At 37.4% G+C, this 23,340-nt stretch overlaps 2 protein-coding genes across 2 annotated transcripts; both read right to left on the bottom strand.

Annotated features, from left to right (window-relative positions):
• Nucleotides 1-13,663: 13,663 nt before the first annotated feature.
• On the bottom strand, nucleotides 13,664-15,934 carry twist1 (twist family bHLH transcription factor 1). The gene is made up of 2 exons (XM_015376454.1): nucleotides 14,839-15,934; nucleotides 13,664-14,127 (listed from the first exon to the last, which is right to left on the bottom strand). Exon 1 carries the CDS (start codon nucleotides 15,421-15,423, stop codon nucleotides 14,872-14,874), a length of 552 nt encoding a protein of 183 aa, XP_015231940.1. The 5' UTR covers nucleotides 15,424-15,934; the 3' UTR covers nucleotides 13,664-14,127; nucleotides 14,839-14,871.
• A 3,002-nt stretch (nucleotides 15,935-18,936) lies between these two features.
• On the bottom strand, nucleotides 18,937-20,105 carry ferd3l (Fer3-like bHLH transcription factor). The gene has a single exon (XM_015376479.1). It carries the CDS (start codon nucleotides 19,785-19,787, stop codon nucleotides 19,359-19,361), a length of 429 nt encoding a protein of 142 aa, XP_015231965.1. The 5' UTR covers nucleotides 19,788-20,105; the 3' UTR covers nucleotides 18,937-19,358.
• Nucleotides 20,106-23,340: the final 3,235 nt, after the last annotated feature.

Consider the following 23,340-nt stretch of genomic DNA (forward strand, 5'->3'; position numbering starts at 1 on the left):
TTTCACTAAGTTTTTTTTTTTTTTTTTTTTAAGGCTCCCACTTAGCATGCAATTCAACCCCATCACTCTGTCTTAGCAGTCATCTATTCTCACAAAATCTTTAAAATTCACTTAGGTTAATATGTTTGCAACTGATCAATGTTGTTTAGTATCATGGATGATTGAAATCATAAAGAGTTCCATGAAAAATAGTCCCTTTTACCCCAACACTTAGTTCAAACTATTGCAATATGCTACTGTACAATTGAGCATCAGAAATATATAGAACTCAGTTTAGTTGTAGCAATTTTCATGGAATGATTGCTGTTTAACCTGCATTTCTGTATCTTTTGTTTCAGAACTAATTATTAAACACATTTGTTATAAAATGTAACAAAGGCACTTTCATTGTTTTCTTTCATTTGTTTGCCATATTCTTAAAAGACAATTACAGCCAATAAGAACACACATTGCCTCTTGTTTCAGCTTTTCATAAAATTGGAGCTTACATAGGGATTTATTTTTGGCCATTAATCTTTACATCTATATAATCCAAGATCTTGATCATGCTCTTTTTTCTTCAGTTAACTTTTTTGCATTTTTGAGTTTTTTCCGATAGGATCTAGATGTGGGCTATTTGCAGCGATTGAACAAGCGGGGGAGCATCTACCCCCCTCTAGCTGTTTTCAAGATATCCCACCATTCATTCATAAACTCATCATATACCAAGTTGTGTTTAAATTTTTTATTTTTGTTATATTGTTCTTTAAATACCACATTTAAAACACAAATCGTATCCCATTTATGGATAATTTAAATTATAACAGAGTACCTGTGAGGCACAAACATGTTAGAATGTTAGATCTAAAGTATCTAGCATTTAAATATTCTAATTGCAAATTATTGAGAAACAGCTCTATTTTCAAAGTCTGCCCCCCGACAAAAAAATCTAGCTCTGCCACTGAGCCTGAGTTGACAATCAAAGATATAGATTTTTACTTGTCTGACTAACCATTTCCGTGATTATTTACCAAATAATCTTAAATTCTTTTTTAATTTCGTACTGAATTTTCAGTGACTACTTTTTCACTCATTCAGGTTTTAATCTCAAATTTGTTTCTTGCAGTTCATGATTGACCAAAGAAAGGGTCTAAGAACTGTTGGAAAAAAACCCAAACCTTCACAGATTCCTCACTATTTTTAACTGCTGGTATGAGCTGCAAATCCATATATTAATCCTTCTTTGTTTTGCTGAATTTGATTGGATTCCTTATAATCAAATCCTAATCTTAGTCCAGCCTGCACCAAACATACAGCTCTACCTAAGCTTTCAGTATGAATCAAATGTAGTCATTTTTTTATGCTGAAGCAGAAAGTCCCTTTGCTGCTTTAATTCCCATGAAACAATTTGACAGCTAGTGGCTCCATCCCAAGATGCTTTCTGTACCTTTGCTGTTTACCGCATTTCAAGAAAATCTTAATCTGTTTACCTCCTTTATCAATATGCTCACTGAATGTAGTGCAAACACAAGCAAGTATCCTTTCTGTATATTTAGTTAACCCTTTAAAGCCTGGACCATGAAATAATTGATAGAAAATTCAAAAACTAATTAGGCGTAACCCGTTTTGGGATGAGAACATAAACCTGGATATTGTTTTTTAAATTAGAGTCGTCATTGAACTTCTTGACAAATTCAATTAGATCGTTTATTTGGATCAATTTTGATACATTGGGCATGTCTGTGTAATATTGTATGCTTTTTCTGTTCACTAAATGTGTGATTGTGTGAATCAGGATTTTCAAGACCAAAAATATCACACTTATGATGCAGAGGTCTCGACAGCTTATGTATCAAATATGATACACTTGGCTTAATGTCAGGCAGTAGACAATTTTAGGAGATTAAAACTCTTTATTGGGCTCTGTCCTCATTAGTAATGAAAACTGGTAGATCTGTGTTACTTGAGTGTGACTTGTCATTCCCATTTCGGAGACAAAGAGTAATTATTGCCTATGCCAGGAAATGCAGACCAACTTTTAGTAACTTTCTAAAGACTTTATCAACAAAAAACTATACATTACAAAAGATAAAATGGTATAATAAGTGTACCATATCTTTGGCAATAAACGTTTTTTCATTATTCAATTTGAATACTTCTTTTAAGGTGTGTTTATGCTGTAGCAGCAAAACCTGTATTAGTTTTAAACTTCTTTTTTTTACTCATATGGTTAGGAGTCTGTATTTATTGGTTTTATTTGTTTCAGTTATTTTTTCAGCTGTCAATAGATGTAAACAGCTCAACGTATTTCAATCCCATTACGGTAATTTATTATGTGTGAGACTATTGCTGACAAATAACATCATCTGTTGCTTTGTGTTAGGAGACAATCGGTGACCTGAGGCAACAATTGGGCCTGGAGGAAGAGAACCGGTGTGTCATAGTTCAGAGGTCAGGAGGTGGAAGGTGACAGCCAATGGTTAATTTAATGACCAAGGAAATGGGTGATATAGCTCAAAAGTTTTTGGGGTTGAACAATTAAAAGAAGGGACATTTAAAAAAATAAAAAATAAAACAGGAAACGTGGTATACTGCCTTTTTGCATGGTATCAGTGTGTGCATGTGATGTTATGTCATTCAAAATTATTAGCATATAGATGGAAATTAAAATGAGTATTTCTACCTGAGAGATATGCTTCATGTGTGAGGGTTTGATTAGCACCTTTTACCCTGTGAAATAATGTACTTTGAATATTTACTCCATTGCTGTGTGCGTTCGTGTTGATTCCTCTGTGACATGATGGTGACACAATGTGGATTAGGGGTGGCATTGGCTAAATGTTTGCAGATGAGGGCTCCTAATATTTAATCACCACAGTTACAAGGGTCACTAGGGTGGGCCAGAGAGGCAAGTAGCCCACGGGTGAGATTGAGCAAGATGTTTTTTTTTTTTCTTTCAGAAACCTATTGTGTATTTTGGCAACTTGTACATGAGGTTGAGTGTGTGCTTTTGTGTGAGTGCCCCCAATTTTCCCTTAACCACTCGCCTTAGGGAAAAGTGTGCTTGAATCCTCACAATCAGTAATTCTAGGCAGGATGAGAGTGAAGCATAACATCTCATCACATCAACAAATGTAGGAGCTAACTGTTTTTTTAAATGATGCCTCTGAACAGTTTTGGATCAAACTATCTGCACTCATGAACATTTTTTTCTTTTAAATATTTGACTTTTTGATCCATAAAGTCAAACAAAACAGAACAACATATATCAATAATGTTATGAGAATTACTTTATATAACCTTAATTTTATTTTTGAGACTTAAAAGCAACTAAAATATTTCAATGATAATAGCATAATAACACAGTTTCATGATTACATAAAGACTGTAAAGGACATTCATTATTATTAACATTATTAGGCTGCTATCTATCTATCTATCTATCTATCTATCTATCTATCTATCTATCTATCTATCTATCTATCTATCTATCTATCTATCTATCTATCTATCTATCTATCTATCTATCTATCTATCTATCTATCTAGAGCAAAAGCTGAAGCTTTCACATCATAGCTTCGGGATTGATAAGCCATGTTCCTTTAACAATGTCCATCACATTGTGCTTGTTGATCCAACAAGCTCATAGACGTGCTTTCCAGATATTGCACATCTCATTGCAGAAGCAAGGGGATTACGATGCAGTTCCATACAACTGAAAAGATTGCAAAAAGTTTTTGTTGGTTTGGCTTAGCTATCCCGCAATCGTTATTTGGCCTGTATAAATTGATTCAGCGGTTTAAATACAAGGAAAGGTGCTCTGCAACATGCCTGACTATATCTTTATGTGGCTCTGCTGAATTTCTAAAACTGAAATATCCTCTAATAGTTTTGGTCTGATGTAGCATTAGGTCTTATAGTTTTGTTTAGAGTCTGCTCATCTTGCGTCTTATCCCATCTCTATAACACCCATGATTTGTCATTCTAGCAGTGATGTCAAACTCAAGTCCTTGATGGCCAGTATCATTCAACTTTTAGATATCTTACCCTGGATTCTGGATCCCTGATCCCTCGATCGAGGACTGGATTCTGATATCAACAGCTTATAGTCATTGCGGCTTTGTGAATATCCATGTCAGGGGTGCATAATTCTAGTTCCTGAGGGTCAGCATCCTACAACTTTCAGGAGTGTCATTGGCAACTCAGACCTGAATCAAGTAATGAGATGATTAAGATGACCATGGGAAAAAGAAATGACTGTATACTGAGGAGGTAATTCAGCCATTTGATTCAGGTGTGCCCTTAGTGGGTCAGGGGTGTAACAGGGATGTATGAAATTGTTTCTCCATTCTCTGCCGATAGCGTTTTAGCTGTTGTAAGGATATTGTATGCATGTGAGTTTTGAATTAGCATTTTAATCTTAATGTTGCTGCCAAGACAGAGCAGATCACAAAAGGCAAACAATGCTAATGGTGGGTTAAAAGTTACAGAAAAAACATGAAACATGAGCACAGGGATATTTCAAAAATTAGTTATAAAGCTGTGCTAAAACCACATATTTGAAAATTTTCATAGATATATGGATGTATTACACTTCCTAGAGGCAAAAGTAATTAAAGTAAAAAGTGAAGTATAGAAATGAAGCAAAATTAATTAAAAGACAAAGATTATATTATGTGGACAAAAGGGATTTTGTCTCGAAAATGTCTAAACATGGAAGGTTCTTCCCTTTTGGCCATTTATTTCTTTGCTTGACTCTGATGTTTTAGGTGAAGCGAGATCTTGCAATCAGTGATCTATAAATCAGGGACACAAGTCAATTGCATTTGTCTACAATAAAAGGTGAAGATCACAGAAAAAAGCTCATTAATGTGTGTCGGAGATTGTATATGGAAAGAAGGTAGCACATTTTAAAAGGACGATTAAAGCAAACCCAGACAACTAAAAAACACTCACAAATAGAGCTTGGTTAAAAAAAAAGATTTTCTTTTTTTAACTTTCTTCTCAGAGCAATTAATGCAAAGAAATTTCACATGACTGCTTTATGTATGATTTTGTATATGTGTATTATTTTTCTCTAATACTAACTCAAAAAAGTTATTTTCTTTCCTGAACATCATCATTACTTATTCTTTAAATGGCATAATCACCAAGAGATATGTTGAAACAGTTCAAATAAATCTGCTCTGCATCCATTTATTCAAGTCCATAAAAATGTTGTATGAATAGTGATTGCAGGAATACCTCAGGTCTTCTGGGAGGGAATATTTCCAGGAATTTTGGGGGCCTGTTCATCTACAGAGGCTGCTCGTTTAGTTTTATTTTCTGAAAAACTCAAATGCAACTCCTGTTGAGATAATGCAGGTAGATAGTTTCTCTCTGAAGGGCTTTAAGTCAAAACAATAAATGGAGAGAAAAAGACAAGGGAGTAGGGAAATGTATAGCAGGAGAAAAATGAAACAGTGAATAATTTGGGTTTCCTGACATGATGCAGCACAGAACCACTTCCTGTGGCTCAGGTTTCACCGTGTGTGAGTGTAAACTGCCACAAGGGGGGAGGGTCCACTTCCTGTTGCGATTCATAATTTTGGAGGACCTTGGATTTTTGCAAAGGTTCGGCTATGCAGGGAAAGCAAGATGTTGAGAAAGATCTTAACACCAGATGTAAACATTTCTAAAAGAGAGTACTACACATACACAACTAACTAAACAAATATACAACAGAGGTTAGAATAAAGAAAACAATAACATTGGAGACCTTTAAGGGATTCTTTGTATTTTGTTTCTTGAGTGATGAAAGTTCAATGACATCATTTACACACTCTTATCCAAGGATGGTGATTCCTACTTTAATGTGTGCAGGTGTGGATCACATGTGTGGCCTCAGGAAAAGTTGCATAGTCCGTTCAAAGTTGTACAACTTGACTCAAACATTATACTTTTCCACCCTTTGATAGTGAATATACCTTTGTTTACTTCCATAAGGTTCAGTCGGGACCTACCATGCTCAAGTTCTGACATTTAGGAAAGTTTTCCCCTCTGATTTAAACCCTTCATTTATTTAGTTATTTGTTTTTACTCTAATTTGTGTTGCTCTGGTTTACTTCTTCTGCTTTGGTTTGTGCCTGTGTGTCCAGCTTGGGGCTCTGCGGTGTCTGTTCTGAGGTTTTTGTGGCCAAAGGTAGCGGACCAGTTCACTTAAAAAACTATACCTCTAATGTACTCCAGATGATCGCACTATTTATAACTCTTCTGCATGTATGTGCCCTCTTTCTTTCTCTCTCTCTCTAGCACATGCACACTCTCCTGCGCTCACTCCTTAGGCTTGATGTAATCCTGGCGCCTGCCTTTTTTATTATACCATCACTCCCGAAGGCTGTTTTGAAAGAAACAAACATTTGTAAACATACAAATTCTGTTCTGCAGACGTCCGGATAGATTTGTGAGCTGAAAATAAAAAGAAAATATTTGAGCTTTTGAATAAAGACTGTAAAAAGTTCTTTTTTGTTTTTTTCACAGAAAAAAATGTTGTGATATACTCAGTAAAACATTGTTTACTTGCAACAAAAAGTGTGATTACATGTCAACACAGTCTTCCTACGCAGGCGTCCTGTTTCAGTTTTCAACTTTGTGGGTAAGTTGTTTAATTTTAACACAATCTTTTAGAATTTGAAGAGAGCATTTTGAAAGCTTTTCTCTGAATACTATTCAAACAGAAGATTGATTTGAGTTGAACACAGACCAATTCTGAGGAAAAATACTTTTAGGGAAACCATCAAAAGTACAGCTTAAAAAGGTCAACACTTTNTATTCAAACAGAAGATTGATTTGAGTTGAACACAGACCAATTCTGAGGAAAAATACTTTTAGGGAAACCATCAAAAGTACAGCTTAAAAAGGTCAACACTTTAAGCATACATTGTGTATAGATTCACTTTACATAGATTGAAATATTATAGATCTTAATTCTTGCTTTAGTTACCCTTATGGCTGACAGATAATGAAAACTCAGAATTCTAATCCATCAAAATGTGTAGAAATATGAGGCTCTTGAGAGAATGCACATTTCTTTGAATGGGTTGGGCCTCCATTGGAATGAATTCCTGCATCAATACACCATAGCATAGAAGCGATTAGCCTGTAGGACTGCAGAGTTATAACAGAATCTCATGTTGATTTCTTTGCAGCCAGCTCATCTGCAAGAAGAATGCAGAGAATTTTTCTTTGCTAGATATGCAAAGCTGGTGGAGACATACCCAAAAAAGTGTAGCAGCTGTAATTGCGGTAGCGGGTGGTTTTCACACTGACACAAGACATCTGATAAACCATTAGCTGCTTGTTTTTAACATAAACACAGAAGCTTATTTTCTTTCTTTCTGTTTCATTGCTCCGCAGTACTTGGTGTTGATCACTAACCAGAAAATCCTTAAAATATGAAAGTTTCAAGTCTCAAATTATCAAAAACATTTGGGTTGATTTTATGAGGAACTGTTGCTAAATGTTGTGTGGCTTGTGTCTTTAAATCTTGTATAAAACGGATGATGTTTTGTCTGGACCATAGACCAAAAGGACTTTTTACACTGTCTATAAGTGTCCATAAGGCAGGCTCTGTCTGAACTTTGGGTTTTCCTATTCTTACAATGAATCTTTTTTTTTTTACAATGTGTACTTTTGGTCTCAGGACCTTTTGCCTTCCTTTTCTTTACAAGGCAGTTCTACTTTACACTTTTCCTGAAAGAAAGCCAAAAAAACCGTTTACATGAGTGTTTGCGTATGTGCAAATGTGTGTGCTGGTATGAGAAACTTGGGAAGTTGGCACTAACCTTAACCAGGCAGCCGGAGGGAGAGGAGAATTATGGGGCATTTAGGCCAGTTTTACAAGAGCTGAAAAAACATGCAAAAGGTTCAAATGACACCAAACACCGGCCTTATAAAATTGCACAACCAACACCTTTAGAGAGCCACGCAGACATTAAAACACCAGCCAGAGAAGCACATATCATGTTCTAATATTAAACGTTTTGCAAAGTTTAAAAGAAAAACAAGAAAGAATGAAAGAAAGAAAAAAAAAAGAAAACACCCACACACTGATTCAGAGCACAACTGGCTAGAGAAATGCTGCCTGGCAATTACCACTGCATCAGCAAGACTTTGTTTTCTTTCTGCCTTGACATCTCTCTTTGTCTCGCTGTGGTTTTCTTCCTTTTTTAAAGGGCGGTTGTACAATTTTTAGGTAAGTAAAAGTCAGGAAGAGCATATTTGTTTATATTTGGAAAACAGAAAGAAGAGAAAGAAAGAAGTCTGAAGCAGAAGTGGAAACGAGCTAGAAAGATTATGTGATGAAATGAAAGAGGAAAGAGAGCGCATGATTTAGGATGGGAAAGCTGGATCAAGGGAGAGGTAAAAAGACCACCTCAAAGTAATAAGAAATCTAATGAGGAGATATGGGTAAAGAAGGTGGAGACAGAAAAAGAGAGAGACCACCCCGCAGTTAACACCAGAGAGAAGACTGCACATTTTTTATGTCTATTTTCTCTTCCAGCAAAGCTCCCCTTGGACCAACACCGAGGCTGGAGCCGCTCTGCTGCCAAGACGTCCCTCACTCCGCCCTGATGTGTGTGTTTCTGCATACTCACTCATGACAGGGGCCCCCGGAACACCAATAAACCATGACTGCTCTCTTCTTATTGCTTTCAACAACGAAAGGCTTGAAAAATCTTATATAATCCCAAGATGATGTAACTCTATGTGTGTGAGTGAGCCTGTATCAGTCAACGAAGCTGCATTAAACATTCTCCAATGCCATTCACACAACAAGTAAACATAAATTTCCCCCAACATTCCTCACCCTGTCTATGGGCCTATGGTTAGGCAAACATTGTCCTCTCTCAGACATTATTCTGTGTTTGACCTGAGGTCTTTTTCATACCAATAGTCTGTAGATCTATTCATGATAAGAAGTCGCTGTGGTTTTATAAAGTAAACACAGCAAAACCTCTTTAACCCTAATCGGCAGACCTCCTAAAAGGTCCTGAAATGAAACGTTCACAAAAGCTTAAATCCAATAAAAGGCACTTTGTGAGCGGAGCAGTAAATTAAGTTAAAAGAGAAAGCCTGTGTATTTGATTGAGCCGTGCCAGTCTTTGATAGAGCGCCCCATGTTTATGTTTGTAAAGCAAGGCTGCTGCGATATTGTCTGGTATGTGGAGAGTCATAAAGGTCTACTGTTTAACTCAATCTGCAAGATAAACAGCCGTGGGCAGGAGAAGCTCAAAGGATTCTTATGAGTTTGTTCCCATCTTTCTAGAACTCTCTTTTGGTTCTCATTGCTTCACTGGCTCAGTCCTTTCCATCATCTTTGCCAGATTGATCTGTTCACTGAGTGGGAATTTTCTTGGACTGAATGTAAAGATTCGTGGTCCAGCTGGGGGTCACCTCATTCTGTGGAGAAGGGAAGTTTGAGAGGTCACAGGTCAGGACTGATGGGTGCTGTTGGCACCGACCTTAGGGGATGTGTAAGAGCGACTACTCATCAGATTGATAGACAGCTAGGCCAACTGAGAAGTTACCCTCACTTCCTCTGTCAGCAATGGATCTATTCTGGTCTTCATTTGGTTCATTTTGGTCTTAGGGTGTTTATGGGGAGAAAACAAATTTAGTAAAGCTAAGCTGTGATAGGAAAAAAAAATGAATGGATGGTTTAATCGTTTTAAAAGTATTCTTATTTTAAATTTCAGAAAAAAAATCATAATGGGGAGAGATTCACTGAGGATGAATAACAACTAAATTTCGGCTCTCCCTGCCAGTGCTTATTTGAAAGCTGTGTGGATAGATGTCTAACCAAGCTTAGAAATTATTTACATGGGGGAAAAAAGTACACTCAATGTTTCAATAGCTTATAGAGGCACCTTTGTAAACAATATTTTTAAGTCGAGAGTTCTTTCAGAATTTATCAGACAGCATTTCAGTTAAGTTTAAATCTGGTCTTTGACTGGGCCATTGCGAACCCTAACACCCTAAGTCATTTTAAAACCCCATTTTCAACTACTCTTTTTGGACTAAAATGATTGTTTAACCTTGTATTCATTTTCCTGTAACCTCCACTTCTATGAGGCTGGAAAATTTTTCACTTATGATTAAATTTTCTTACAGTATGGCTTTAAATCGTTTCAAAAATGCTTTTATAACGTGCACCTGATTTTTAGGCATGACATGTTCTTGGTCTTTCTAACTTGGCATTAACACGCAACTGTACCAGAGCACTATGTCAGGTCCTTCCAACTAAATGCTACTTTTTCAAAACACTGCGGGGGTAGTCTAAGTATTTTGCCTTTCTATTTTGACAGTTCTGGAAATCTCCCTCTTCCATGGCTGTGTTTCCAGGATCCATAATCTACCATCAAGTTTGGGTGGTATGAATGTCTCACCTCATGGGAATTTTGCTCAATTATGAAGAGAGCAGCCAAGATGATTTTTCTCACTCGCACTCACGCATTTGCAAAAATCCTACTAATCCACTGTAACTCTACCATCTAAAATTCTGGCATCATGGTTTACGTTTTTGTATCTATTAGTTAGATGCAGAACTCATACGACTGATACACTTGAATATGCATTGACATTGCAGAGGGATATGGCCGTCACCGGCAATAAAGATTTGCTCTTGGTTTTTAGGCGACTTTCCAAGATCTGTATGCATTTGCCACCAAATCACTCTTTAGTTGTGCATACGTCATGTTCTTGGGGTAGTGAGCAATGATAATTGTCTGTTACAAATAAAGATTTGCATATTAGAGATGCATGGCAGAGGCAGTCTGTGCAACATCTTTGAGGTCTTACCAGATATTTTTTTTCTTTCTTTCTTTTATTTTTAACAACTTGCAAACCTGAATTTTTATGCATTTCTTTGTGCCACTCTGTGAAATCATGCTTTTCTTTTATTTCATGTCCTTCTGACAGATTCTCCCACCTGAGCAGTAGCACAGGCAGCACAGTCTCACTTCAATCTCCAGAGTTATCATTGCCTTCGTGCTTACAGTAGTTTGAGGATTATTGCTGCTCTCATTCAGCACGTTTAATTAGTCAGCAACTTGTCACTGGAGGTCGGCATGTGGTAAATGGGACCTTTTAAAGAGGCCTGTCAGTTTATATTTTCTTATAAACATTTTGAGGCAAGGCAAGATTATTTGATCGGTAGATTTCAGTAACAAAGTAATTTAAAGTGTCACAAAACAATGAAACACAAGAAAAAAAAAATAACACAAAAAATACAGCACAGTATTATAATGGAGGCATGCAAAGAAAAAGTCCAGTGAATTGTTTTTAATTTTCTTTTTATTATTCATTTTACTGATAGTAATACCCCAAAAAGTAGAATCAATTTACTATTTTGCATTTTAACTTGTGGCATCTGAGTAAACAGCTAAAAAGTGCATAACTTACATTTGAGATTTTTACCTTTGTTCCTTTCCTTTCATACTCAAAGTTATTTGTTTGTCTATTAACCAGAAATCCCAAACAAATGCATTCCACTGGTGACAAAATGTGACAGAGGGGAAAGGTTGAAAATACTTTTGCAAGGTTTTGTTACTCATCAGACTAAATTAGAAAAGTTAATGTAAAAAAAAGTTATTCAAAAAGAATTAAGCTAATTTTTAAAGGTTTGCATTTTTTTATTATGTTTTCAAATTCTAATAATGGATTAATTTTTCAATCTATCTCAAGGTCTTGGTCTGTTGCTCTTGCTCTCAAAAACATGCTGTGCTCTTTCAAGTGTAGTTCAGGGATTTATTCCAGTTTGACTGACTTTTATGGAGGAGTTAAGCAATGTGACCCAGAGACTGGCTTCAGGTAGTATTACCTTTACTTTAGCTGTATAGATAAAAAGGGTCTGCAGTACACATATAAACATGTATACCCATATGCACACTAACTCTTTAGGTTGAGATGAAACACAGATAATTAGCTCTAATGAAAACCAGACTTCCAAATCAACTCTGTTTCTCCCCCCTGTCTGTCTCAGCCTGACTTCCTTCCCCCCCTGGTCTTTTTGTGGTGTTGAGGGTTAATGTAAACCAGGGCTTGTTGCCCCATAATGGAGAACTTCACAGAGGCACAGGGGAGAAGCTGTGCTGGTAAAAGCAGAAAAAAAGACAGGCACACTTCTGCTGCAGAGTTTAAACAACCAAACACACTTGAACCCAGACCCCGATTTTTTAGCATGTAATTCATCTTTTGGCCAGTATGTCACATGGAGGCCTGCACCTTTGGTTTGGATCAGTTTAGAGACTGCAAAATGAAAAGCAAAGGAGATATAAAGCAATGATTAATGAGCAGGAGAAAACATGCATGAGTTTGTGTCAGTCATCAAAGGGTCTATAAATCATAGGACACTTAAAATTGAAGAGCCAGATGCCTTCACACTGATAACAAGCGGTCATCCCATTACTTTCAAACATCAAAGAGGGCAGGAGCTAGGTTGCAGGACCCCCTCTTTTCGCTGTCTCTCCTTCTGGGTGTGGAATGTATTTCCCCATTTCATAGGCGTGAGAAATCTCCCTCTTTGTGTTTATAACCTGTATGTGTTTGTGTACGTGTTTGGAAGCCTCAGAGGTGACATTCCTCCACGTCAGAGCAACAGCCTCAAGTTTAAGATAACACAGCCACGGTAATCTAAGGGTGGGAATCGATTCCCCCCTGTCGGTCAGTGGGGGCTTCAGGGTCAGAGCTGATGACTTTACCTTCTGCACGCAAGCTGTGGCACAAAAACACAACAATGCTTCCATAATCATCTTCTAACAGCCATGCAGAGAGTCAGGTTTACACACAGCATTCACTTTGGTGTTACTGTAGCCCTCTTGCCTAATCCTGCATAAACTTTTTCTTGTGAAGTAGCTGCCTTGAGGATTTTTAAGGGGATATGTCAAAGGCTTTAAACCTGTTGACATCTTGCCTTATTTTCCAGATATAGGGTATTATTTTTAAGCTTGCTCACTATGTGCAACCACAGAAATATGACATCATTGCCACATTTTAGTACTTTATTTTCGTGGTGTTTTTGGATGTTAGTTTTTTTTCTACATCAGCAGAGGATTGTGAGCTGACAGCTATGTTTTCTACTTGGGGAAAACCCCACATTTATCCAGTTTGTCTTATTTTTCAGTTTTTCAACAAAACATCTGAAAAGAAAAACATACTGCAAAGCATTTAAAAAGCAAGAATTTTAAAGTGTTTTACCATCTGTTTTCCAACCCTTTTGTAAAATTTTGACTTTTTATTTGAATTATCATTTTTGCATGTTTCCTTGTCAAAGCCCTTGAGATCTGGCTGCACCTGCAGTTGACTCTCCTTATGCTAGCCTGTGGCTTGGAGGACATCTGGGAATATCATATATGCCCTCCATGGTCCTGAATTCACCGTGTTCAAACAGACCCACAGATAATTATGCCTTTCCCAGATCCCTGAGCCCAACAAATCGCTGCTGAATATGCCAACAGTATGAGATGTTTTCTTTTTCCCCCTCCACTCTGCCTCTGTTCCCTTGGGTTCCATCAACAGCCAATGAAAATAATGTTTACATAGACCTTCAGATCATTTGAAAAGGGTTTGAAGTGAAAGCCCTGTCATTATCCCATTTATTTAGTCTCAGGAAAACTTGAACAAACTAAGAGACGACTGAAAGATGTGAAAGACTGAATATTTTTATCTTTATTTGACAAATTAACAAATATTTACAAGACAAAAATTGTTTTTCAGTTCAACACTCTGTGATATCCAGAAAATAAATAAGCTTTATTGGAGAAAGCGGATGAAAGAATTTCATACCTGCATACAAAAATAAATACAAGATACTTCATTTTCCATGAAACACTGTCACAGGGAATGTGGAGTTGATTGCCTTTTTTTTTTTTCTCTCGTGTTTCAAAACAGAGCAGTTTGTCAGGGGCTCGTTTTGTTTTTACAACATTCATAGTCGCAGTGGTCTCTCTCTTTCTTCATATCCGCCCAGGCTGTCCTAAGTGGTCCCATTGCAAACATTACAATCCATGCAAAGGGAAATGTGAACGGACTGCTTCCCTCAGAGGCCTGAAGCGAAGCAACTGATCCGGGGTCACGGCTGTCTTTGGCCTGATTCACTGGTTCCTCAGTCTGTGAAAGAAATATACGTTTTGCATAAGAAAACAAATCTCTGTAACCAAACATCGATTGTGCAAGTTACATGGATAACATCTTGGGATTTTTTTGCCAAGGAAAGTTTATTAATAGTCTATCTTTGATGCATAAAACTTGGTGAGTGATGTATGACTACATTAGCATGAATTTAAATGAAATGCTTAAAACCATATTTGATCTTTTTGACCAATAAAAAAGTCCTGTAAATATATACCATACAATCCTTTAAGACTTGTATGCCTAAATTCTGTTTTGAAAGTAAATATGACTTTTCTTGCACTGATAGTCCATCCCATGCCGTCAATGTTTTGCAATAATAAAATACAAAGGGTTTATGCAACTATTAAACTATCAAAATCTTTAAATAATGCATGCATCTAATCTAATAACCAGGCAAAACATATTTGATTCCATTAAAATAGCATATTCTGCAGATGATATGGTGTCATGTTTGACTAAATAGATGTTCTGTGAAACTTGGGTAATTATATATTATATTGCCAATGCCCAAAGAGGTAAGCTTTATTTGCTTAGATTTTTTTGTTGTTGTTGTTATGTAGATGATATTGAATATGTTTTGTCCAAATAAGGTTTCATCACTGTGTGTTGACATTACACACTTAATTACAAATGTAATGTATTAAATATTAGTATTGGGGTGATGCAGATTACTGAGTCCCAGCTTACCCTGATGTCTCATCACAGACATCCCAGGTCCGGTTAGTGGGAAGTGGTGGACAAGGACCACGCACCTCCCATCCTCCAAACTGAGAACGCGTAGCTGAGGCGCTCGTGCGCCACGTAGCTGCAACTGGTCCCTCGAGCGTCCAGCTCGTCGCTCTGCAGAACCTGGCACAGAAAGTCGATGTAGCGGGCCGCCAGCTTCAGCGTCTGAATCTTGCTGAGCTTGTCGGACGGGAGGGTGGGGATGATTTTGCGTAACGACGTGAACGCTTCGTTCAAGGACTGCGTCCGTTGCCGCTCGCGGATGTTGGCCATCACGCGCTGAGTCTGCAGGTCGTCGAAGGAGCGCGCGGGACTGTTGCTACTGGCCTCGCTCCCTCCGCTCCCTCCGCTCCCTCCGCCCTCACAGATCTTCCTGCACTTTTTCTTGCTCCGGATGGGACTCTCCACGCCTCCCTCCTCCTCCTCCTCGTCTGTGCTCCTGCGCGCTGCGCGCCGCTTCCTCGCCCCTCTCCGTGGCAGCTGACGGTCGCTCTCCTCCTCGCTGTTCCCGGCGCTGTCCATCGGGGAGGAGTCGTCTTCCCGCATCGTCTTCACAGAGGTGCTTACTTTGGCCTATTGTAAAGCTTTTAACCCCTGACCCAACTTCTCCGTAAGTGTCACAAATATCAACAAACAAACCCAGCTATATTTAGGCGTATATCCCGCACTGATTTTAGATCTTGATAAGAAATCTGGTGCGCCACAAAAGAGGGAGCGGTATCTGCCAGGCTGGGGCGACCCCAGGCTCTTATACTGGAGAGGCCAAGAGGATTTTGGGGAGGACTCTGTGATTGGGAGAGGAGGGCTGTAATATAATACTGCAGGAGACGGAAACTTAGGAAAAACTCCTTAAAACATGCAAGCTTCTCCACAAAGAAGTGGGAGGATGTGGCGGGGCAGCGTTTTTTAAGTCCTGCATCTTGAGCAAACATGAGCTGTGTAGAGATATTTTTTTCTTTTTTCTTCCTTCAGAGCCGGATGGTTTTTAATCAAAAACTGATCAAATAAATTGGATTGGATTTGATAGAAGCCAATCAACAGACCCCTAGTTTATTTCATAAATAAAGGTCATCAGTCTGTGATGAGGAAGCTTTTTTGCATGGTTGGGTCTGTCTCTCCTCCTCTTTTTTTTTTTTTTTTCAATACTCAATATACTTCATTTGTTTTTAGAGTGGACAGTATGAAGTTTATCACAATGCAACCAGCAGGTATATTTTTGGCATTGTGGATATATGCACAGTTCTGCTGGAAAATAACTCTTCAGCTACATGAAGCGTGTCAACAGGGAAACATGAAGTAATCAACCAAATTGCATTCCTTTTACCTCTTCATATTTAGTGATCTAAAAGTTTAAAATTAAATAAAAAATTATCTTGTTCAAAACACTCATTTATTCCTTTTGCCTTTAAGGTGCTTCTGATTATTTATCTGGTTTACAAGACATGTAATATGAGTTAAACCCTTTGAAGCTAATGTCCTGGATATATAGGTGGCTGTTAGAGGTCTGACTCCAACTGTATTCTAATTCCTGAAAAAAGTAATGCAACTGCTTGTGGGAGTTTCTTAGTAATATTTTGTTACTGTAACACAATTGTTTTAATGTGCTACCCTGCTAACATGAAATAAACGTGTAACAGTAATTAAATAAGATTAATAAAATGCAAGAACTGTTGCATTATTAAATCTTGTTGCTTGGGGACACTTTTATTTTCACAAACCTGATGAACTAATTTAACCAGAAAACAGGACTCTGAACAGATAGCTTTCATTTAGTAACTTTTTTTTGGCTTATCCTCTTTTTGCATGATAGTGACTAGACAACTATTAACAGACAGTTAGTGAAATGAATGTCACTTCCCATTATTATAACATCCCTTCATTTGTGTTTTTTTTTTTTGGTCTTGTGCAGTATTGGATTATTTAATAAACTGAACTTTGTGTTTTATTTAACTGTAAACTAAGATCAGCTGGGTTAATCGGAAATAAACTCTCAGAATATTTAACTTTGTTTGTAATTGAGCCATATGCCATCTGACTTTCACTCTGTTTATCATTTTCTATATATTTAAATGTTTAATAAATATACAATTAAATTAGGAAATATAGTACTAATATCCTTAAAAACATATAGATGAATAGATGGATAGATTCAGATTAAACTTTGAGGCATATTCTGAATTTGTTTTCATCCACCAGCAACACCCTTTTATAACACCACTGTTATTGGTTATTTTGAATGAAGAAAGTTTGAATAAAATATTAATGAAGAATTTAAATGTAAAAGTTTTTGTAATGTAAGTTCTTACAAGTTAATGTAAGATCTTTGTCACAATATCTTGGCCTATTGAATAAATAGCATACCAAAGGAAATAATTATAATTATTATTGTGAAGGAAATGCTGAATCAATAAATTAATTTACATATGATTTAATCTTGGTTTTGAATGGTTAACAAATCTATTTTTGAAATATGTATTTAACACTCTAGCAGACATAAAGTTAATTCAGTGTGTTTATTTTTCATTTCTTTTATGATGAGGCTTTTTATCAGAGCTTCTATTGTCTCAGTCTTTAGAGCTTGAGCTCACTTTTCTTCAATCACCTTCAAAATAAACAAAAAACAGCTCCAAGATTCTCCTAAAAGACTGCTGTGTGCTGCAAGATTTAGAAGCCTCAGAAGGGAACACCGGTGGTTAAAAAACATCAGACCACTGAAGCACAAGAGGATGTCCCAGCAGGAGGTTTTTGCTCCTATAAGCAGAGCGACGTGTTTATTTTCCCGTCAGCTGCCCCTCGTTGAGGTATGCACTGAAATAGGCCCGACTTCCCCACAGGGGATCGCGGTTCAGCAGCTCAGGTTTAAAGGAAGATCCGTCCCATCCAAGGGTGCTCTTAGGGGCGGGGCGGTGCGCACAGCAGGGCGCATGTATAAGACTGAGATGTAGTGAAGGTTGAATAGAGGAAAGATATGAGCAATCGTGCACATACTAAGCTCCAAGCTCTATTAATAGCATAGCATTCATTATTTGTGGGTAAAAGCAAAGACGAGGGAATATTCAGTTGTGTAAATAGGCCTACCACACCCCATTTTGTCCGTGTTGGCCTGGTCAGCAAATAATGAAAAGTTTTGATAGGCAAAGATGCCTGACGCTGAGCCATCACCCTTGACTGTGAGTTGTAAATTGAATGACAAATTAAGGCCTATAATTAGATGACACCACAGCTCTACCACTCCTGAATAATTAAATGTACTCGCCATATATATATATATATAAAAGGTTATCTATCCAGGTAGAAAGTCAAATGAGCACATTATAAAGGAAACTCCCTCTATGGCTCACCTGCTCTACACAGGCCAGGTGAGACGCTTTGCTGTGTAACTCTCCAGGGTGCTGAAACACTCTATGACGTTAGGCGTCAATCCTTACTGAAGGATGGACGCAGATCAAAAGTTTTCAAGAACAAATACTTAGTGCTGCTTCTCACAGTTTGAGGGAAAGTAATTTCTTTTCACCTTTTAAATCCACTCAAACCACTGAGTTGATAAAACAAATATTTGGTTAAATGACGTTGTCGTATAAGAAGAACGCGAGCAATTAGTTTATTTTCTCTGCGAGAACAAATAAAGAGTATAATATGGAGGATGCAAATTTTTCGTGATGTGAGATCTTTCTTTAAAAGAGGGAAAAAAAGCACGAGCGTAGGTTGATTTACTGTAGGCTGAGAGTTTAATCTGTGTCTCTGTATTGTTGTGCCTCTGTGATGGTAACATCAAGGTGAACTGCCTTTCTTCCAATGGTAAACCGCCAGCAGAGGGCCCCCATAAGTGAATACGTTTTTCTCCATCAATACAGGTGTTAAAGCTTTGTTTGTAGTGTGGGGTTGCGGTTATTTTGTTCAAAACAGTCAAAAAATCATAAAGAATATGATATGGTTTCAAAATGTCAATCTATTTATCATTTTAACGAATTGAAAAATGTATATATTTTTTGTTTTAAATTGATAATCATTATCTAATGCGGCTAAATCATTTATTTCTGCCACTTTTTAGCATTTTCTGTGCCGTTTTTGTTCTATGAACAATGAAAAGTGAATACGATAATGCAGCTGCTAATTCTGTTATTCAAATCAAATAATTTCTTGGCTTTTAGTCACCCATTAAATGTTGACTCAGTATAAATGACAATGAGTCAACACAATCCGGCTTGAATAGATTAAACATTAATTGAAGGTGCTATCAAGATTTAGAACCGGAGCCCAAAATAAAGTCTATGTGCAACAGTTTAATAAAACCACTAATACTGATTAAAGCAACGATAAGAAAAACACTAGTTATAAACATAGAACTATGTCCAAATAAAACGAAACTTTTCGACCTCTGCGGACGTTTATTTTTTAAATCTGTGAAATTTCGGAAACCTAAAGCAGCTCTTTCATGTGTCTAAAAAAAATAAAAAAAAAGCAGCTGTCACATAACTGTCTCAGGTGTTCTCCAGCAGGTCCATCATGAATGAGATGTAGACGATAGCCAGGCGCAGGGTTTCGATCCGGGACAGTCTCTTCTCGTACGCAAAGGTCGGAACCTTTCTCCTCAGCTCATCAAACGCTTCATTCAGGCTGAACATCCTCTTTCTCTCCCGCACGTTGGCCGCCTGGCGCTGGACGCCGGTGATGATCCTCCTCCGTTTGGACCTGCTGCTGCAGCACCTGGATGATCCGCTCATCGGATGGTCGAGACACACTCTGTCCTGCGGGGCTCTGCTCCAAGAAGAGCCGCTGATCCGCGTCTGGTTGTTTGTGCAGCAGGGAGCGATGAACACCTGCTCCTCCTCTGGTCCTAATTTCTGAGAGAACCCGATCAGGTTCATATCATTAACAAAATTTATCAACATGGATTCGTGAACGTCCATGGCCAGTCTACAGCTGTCAATGCGCAGGGAAGTCTATTTAGTTTGTCTCCCTTTCAGGGGGAAATCAGACTCCAGTCAAGTCTTTAAATGGGTCACCAAACACAAGTGCATCCAACCTTCTCCATATCCCTTCAGCTCTCTACAGGGTTAGATCCTATTTGGCTGCAGTCCAATGGCCTTTTCCTGCGGTTTTAATAAGTCACCCACACCTCTTCACAGCGCCACATCTTTCATAGCACCTCTGCTTTTAAATTGCATCTATTCCTCCTGTTAGTCCAGCTTTAAGAAGGGTTGAGAGGAAGCTGGAGGATTCTGCCAATTGATGCCTTGTCCCCCAGAGGCCCTTAATGAGCTTCTGAAGAACGGAGGCTCTTGACAGAAGGTCACACAGTCTTATTTGCACTCTTCTCTCGGCCTTGGTTGCTAAATAATGACACTTTTAACACTTAAACTGAGCAGGAGGAGACCAAACAGAACTTTCTCTGACAGTCAAAAGCTTTTCTGTTGCAAATCAAAGCAAATAGCTGTCCGTTCCCATGGTAGAAAGAGTCCACACTGCAGAATCTGCTGAGAAAATCTCTATAGCGAGAAAAAAGTCTCTCTTTTTCTTTGTTTTTCACATAGAAAAATAAATTTGGGGGAGTTTTAAGTTGCTTTTCATCAGTTGTTCGCTTGAGGGTCTTTTCAACTTTATTAATTATCAATACTAACATTTTTTTCATATATAATAATTCTTATAATTTTTCTTTTAAATGAGTACCTCCTAATCAAGAATTAGGCGATTCCAGGAAAAAAACAACACAAAAAGCTAACGATTTATACATTTTAAATTTGCCAATTAATCTTCAGCTGTTTGTGCCATAACATGTAATGGCTGATTCTTTAAACTTTATAGTTTAACCTGTTTAACCTTCAGCTATTTTTGATTGAGAGATTTATTGTTTCTAGTCTTTAACCATTGCCCCATCACCTGCTTCTGTATTCAGAAAAAGGGAAACTTCCATACAGCATCATGCTGCCACAGCAAGGGAATTTTCAGATTGATATATGTATGTGGTTTTCACACATAAAAAACAAAAAAAAATACAATTTTGATTTTGGTTTTGTTTGACCAGAGTGACCAAGTTTATTTGTATATCACAGTTCAGTACAAAGCAAGAGACAATTCAAAATTCTTGACATTAATTAAACAATAAAATAAAAGTACAATAAGAAATGAAAGATAAAAACATAATAAAAGCAGGTAGAGCAAACACAGTATTTGGAGCACAAACTTAAACTAATGATATCTTAGTTAACAGTTTAACAGTCAAAGGCAATTCTAAACAAATGAGCTTTGATTTAAAAGAACTATACAAGGCTAACTGCAAAGTGCAAATTCGATTTTGCCACTGATTTGCCAACAGATTTGCTTATCTTAGATTGGCAGCTCCTTCAGTGATGCCATGGGTCTCTAAGTTGCATCTTTTTTCCTTTCACGCTAAGTGGAAGCCATGCCTCAGAACGTTTGCAGTCCCCAAAAACTGTGCAAGGTGCTATAAATACTAACAACCTTTGATTCCATTATTCAAATATCGTCAGATATAAAAGCACACACAGTAAAGACTCAAGCATTTTAATTAAATGATGCTAAAAAAAAGTTAAATATTTGCTAAACAATTCCTATTCTTAATTAGCTTTTTGTCACGACAAAAGCACATTTTTGTCTAACAATCATAACATCACATTTTGTGTAGACTGTTTACAGAAAAAACATGTTTGTTCCAATCAATGCCTCCTATTTGGTGCTCTACCATGCATCGCTTGTTAAACATGCTAAATATTATATAGGCTAAAGAAACCATGATGAATGCTCTAAATATGATGATTTTATATGTGTTTTTTTTTGTTATTGAGTTGCCGATTGTAAATTCACTTCCTTCAATCATTTAATAACAAACCAGACTGCTGGAAAAATGTACTAGTTTCCACCTTTTTGAACCAGTTTTGATATTAAGTAACATATTTTCATCAGAATGCATTTCAATTTACAGCTAACCTAAGAAAATACTTTGCATTTATATGTGATGCACTTTTAGGACAGTTCCAATTTCTTCAGGTCGCTATCCACATATACCTTAAAAAAAAAAAAAAAAAAAAAAAAAAAAACTCTTCATCTTTTTCCAAATGTATGTTTCTGTTGAATTTTAAGTATCTTCTCCATGTCGCTCTAACTTTATCTGTGTCTCACTTTCATTTTGTATATTTTCCTGGCAGCCAGATACTCATGACGGGACATTCCGTCGGTTGTTAGGGAGACGCTGTGAAAGCACAGCTGGGTTGAAGAATATGAGGTAATCTCACCCTGGGGCTGCTTAGCAAATATTGGTCTTAAATAGGGAGTAAAACCCCAAAGAGGCATGCAAACAGAGTCACAGGGACACACACACTAACAGAAGCACATGCACACACCTACCTACAGGGGTTTATCCCAGTTTTAGTCAGGACATTCCTAAACACAGACACTCATAATGGTTCATTTCCTGCCTTGCTCCCTTATTACTGACTGCAATGATTAAAATTAATTATATTTGACTTGTGACAGTATTGGGGGAAGACTATAAATGTATGTCATGTAGAAGTTCATTATAATAAAGAGTGCTATCAAGGAGTCTGAATGCTTAATTCGGGGAACTATCTTAATTTCTCAGCATAAGATAAGGAGACCTTTTAAATATGCTGACAAAACAGGTAAATTAGAATATAACTTTGTACATTTCATAAAGTTTAACAACACATGAAAAAAGCTATTCACCAACTATAAATGCTATGGATCTTTTATTTTAAACTCTCACACAAATTTCAGCTAAGTCCAAACATTGTGGATTAAAAGGGCATGTCTGCACTCCTGAGGAGTAGATGCAGCAGGGAAAGAGGTCAGGGTTTTGATGGCGTTTTGGTTCCTGACAAGCACAGCTAAGCATCTACCTGATGAAACACATAGACTCATGAGATATAAGAAGCAGGAGATTACCTTGTTCGGGGCTCAGTTTTTGGATGCCATCGCCCGCTGACGATTTTAGCCCACAGCTGTGCCGACTCGCCGCAATTTCTCTGATCTGATCTGGAATAAATTCTGTTAAACTTTTATTCCTGGTATTAGTTCTTTTTAAGTAGTATTTAGGCCTCAAGCTATAAGTGGTTGGACTAAGCAGATTGCTCAAAGAAGAGAAGAGAACTGGAAGGGAATCTCCGTGGAAAAAAACGCCTTCAGCGGGCACTAACTTCCATAACAGTCTTTTGGGTTGGGCTTGACCAGCTTTGCACTAAAACTGTGCAATTTCTTTCGCTTTTTTTTAACAGGCATGAGCTCGGTGAGATTTGAAGTAATGGTTTTTAACCCTGATTTTAACTTCTTGCCACAGATGATTAAGTGGATTTTAGGTTTTGACTTATGAATTTAGCTGTATAATCAGGATCCTGAGGGAAGGTGATCCTTTGCTCCAGTTTAAACTCTTTTTCAGCCTCTAACAGATTTTTTTTATGAAGAATGGTAATGTGTTTAGCTTCATCT

Source organism: Cyprinodon variegatus, unplaced genomic scaffold, assembly GCF_000732505.1.
Source record: "Cyprinodon variegatus isolate N-32 unplaced genomic scaffold, C_variegatus-1.0 Scaffold135, whole genome shotgun sequence".
Lineage (NCBI taxonomy): Eukaryota > Metazoa > Chordata > Actinopteri > Cyprinodontiformes > Cyprinodontidae > Cyprinodon > Cyprinodon variegatus.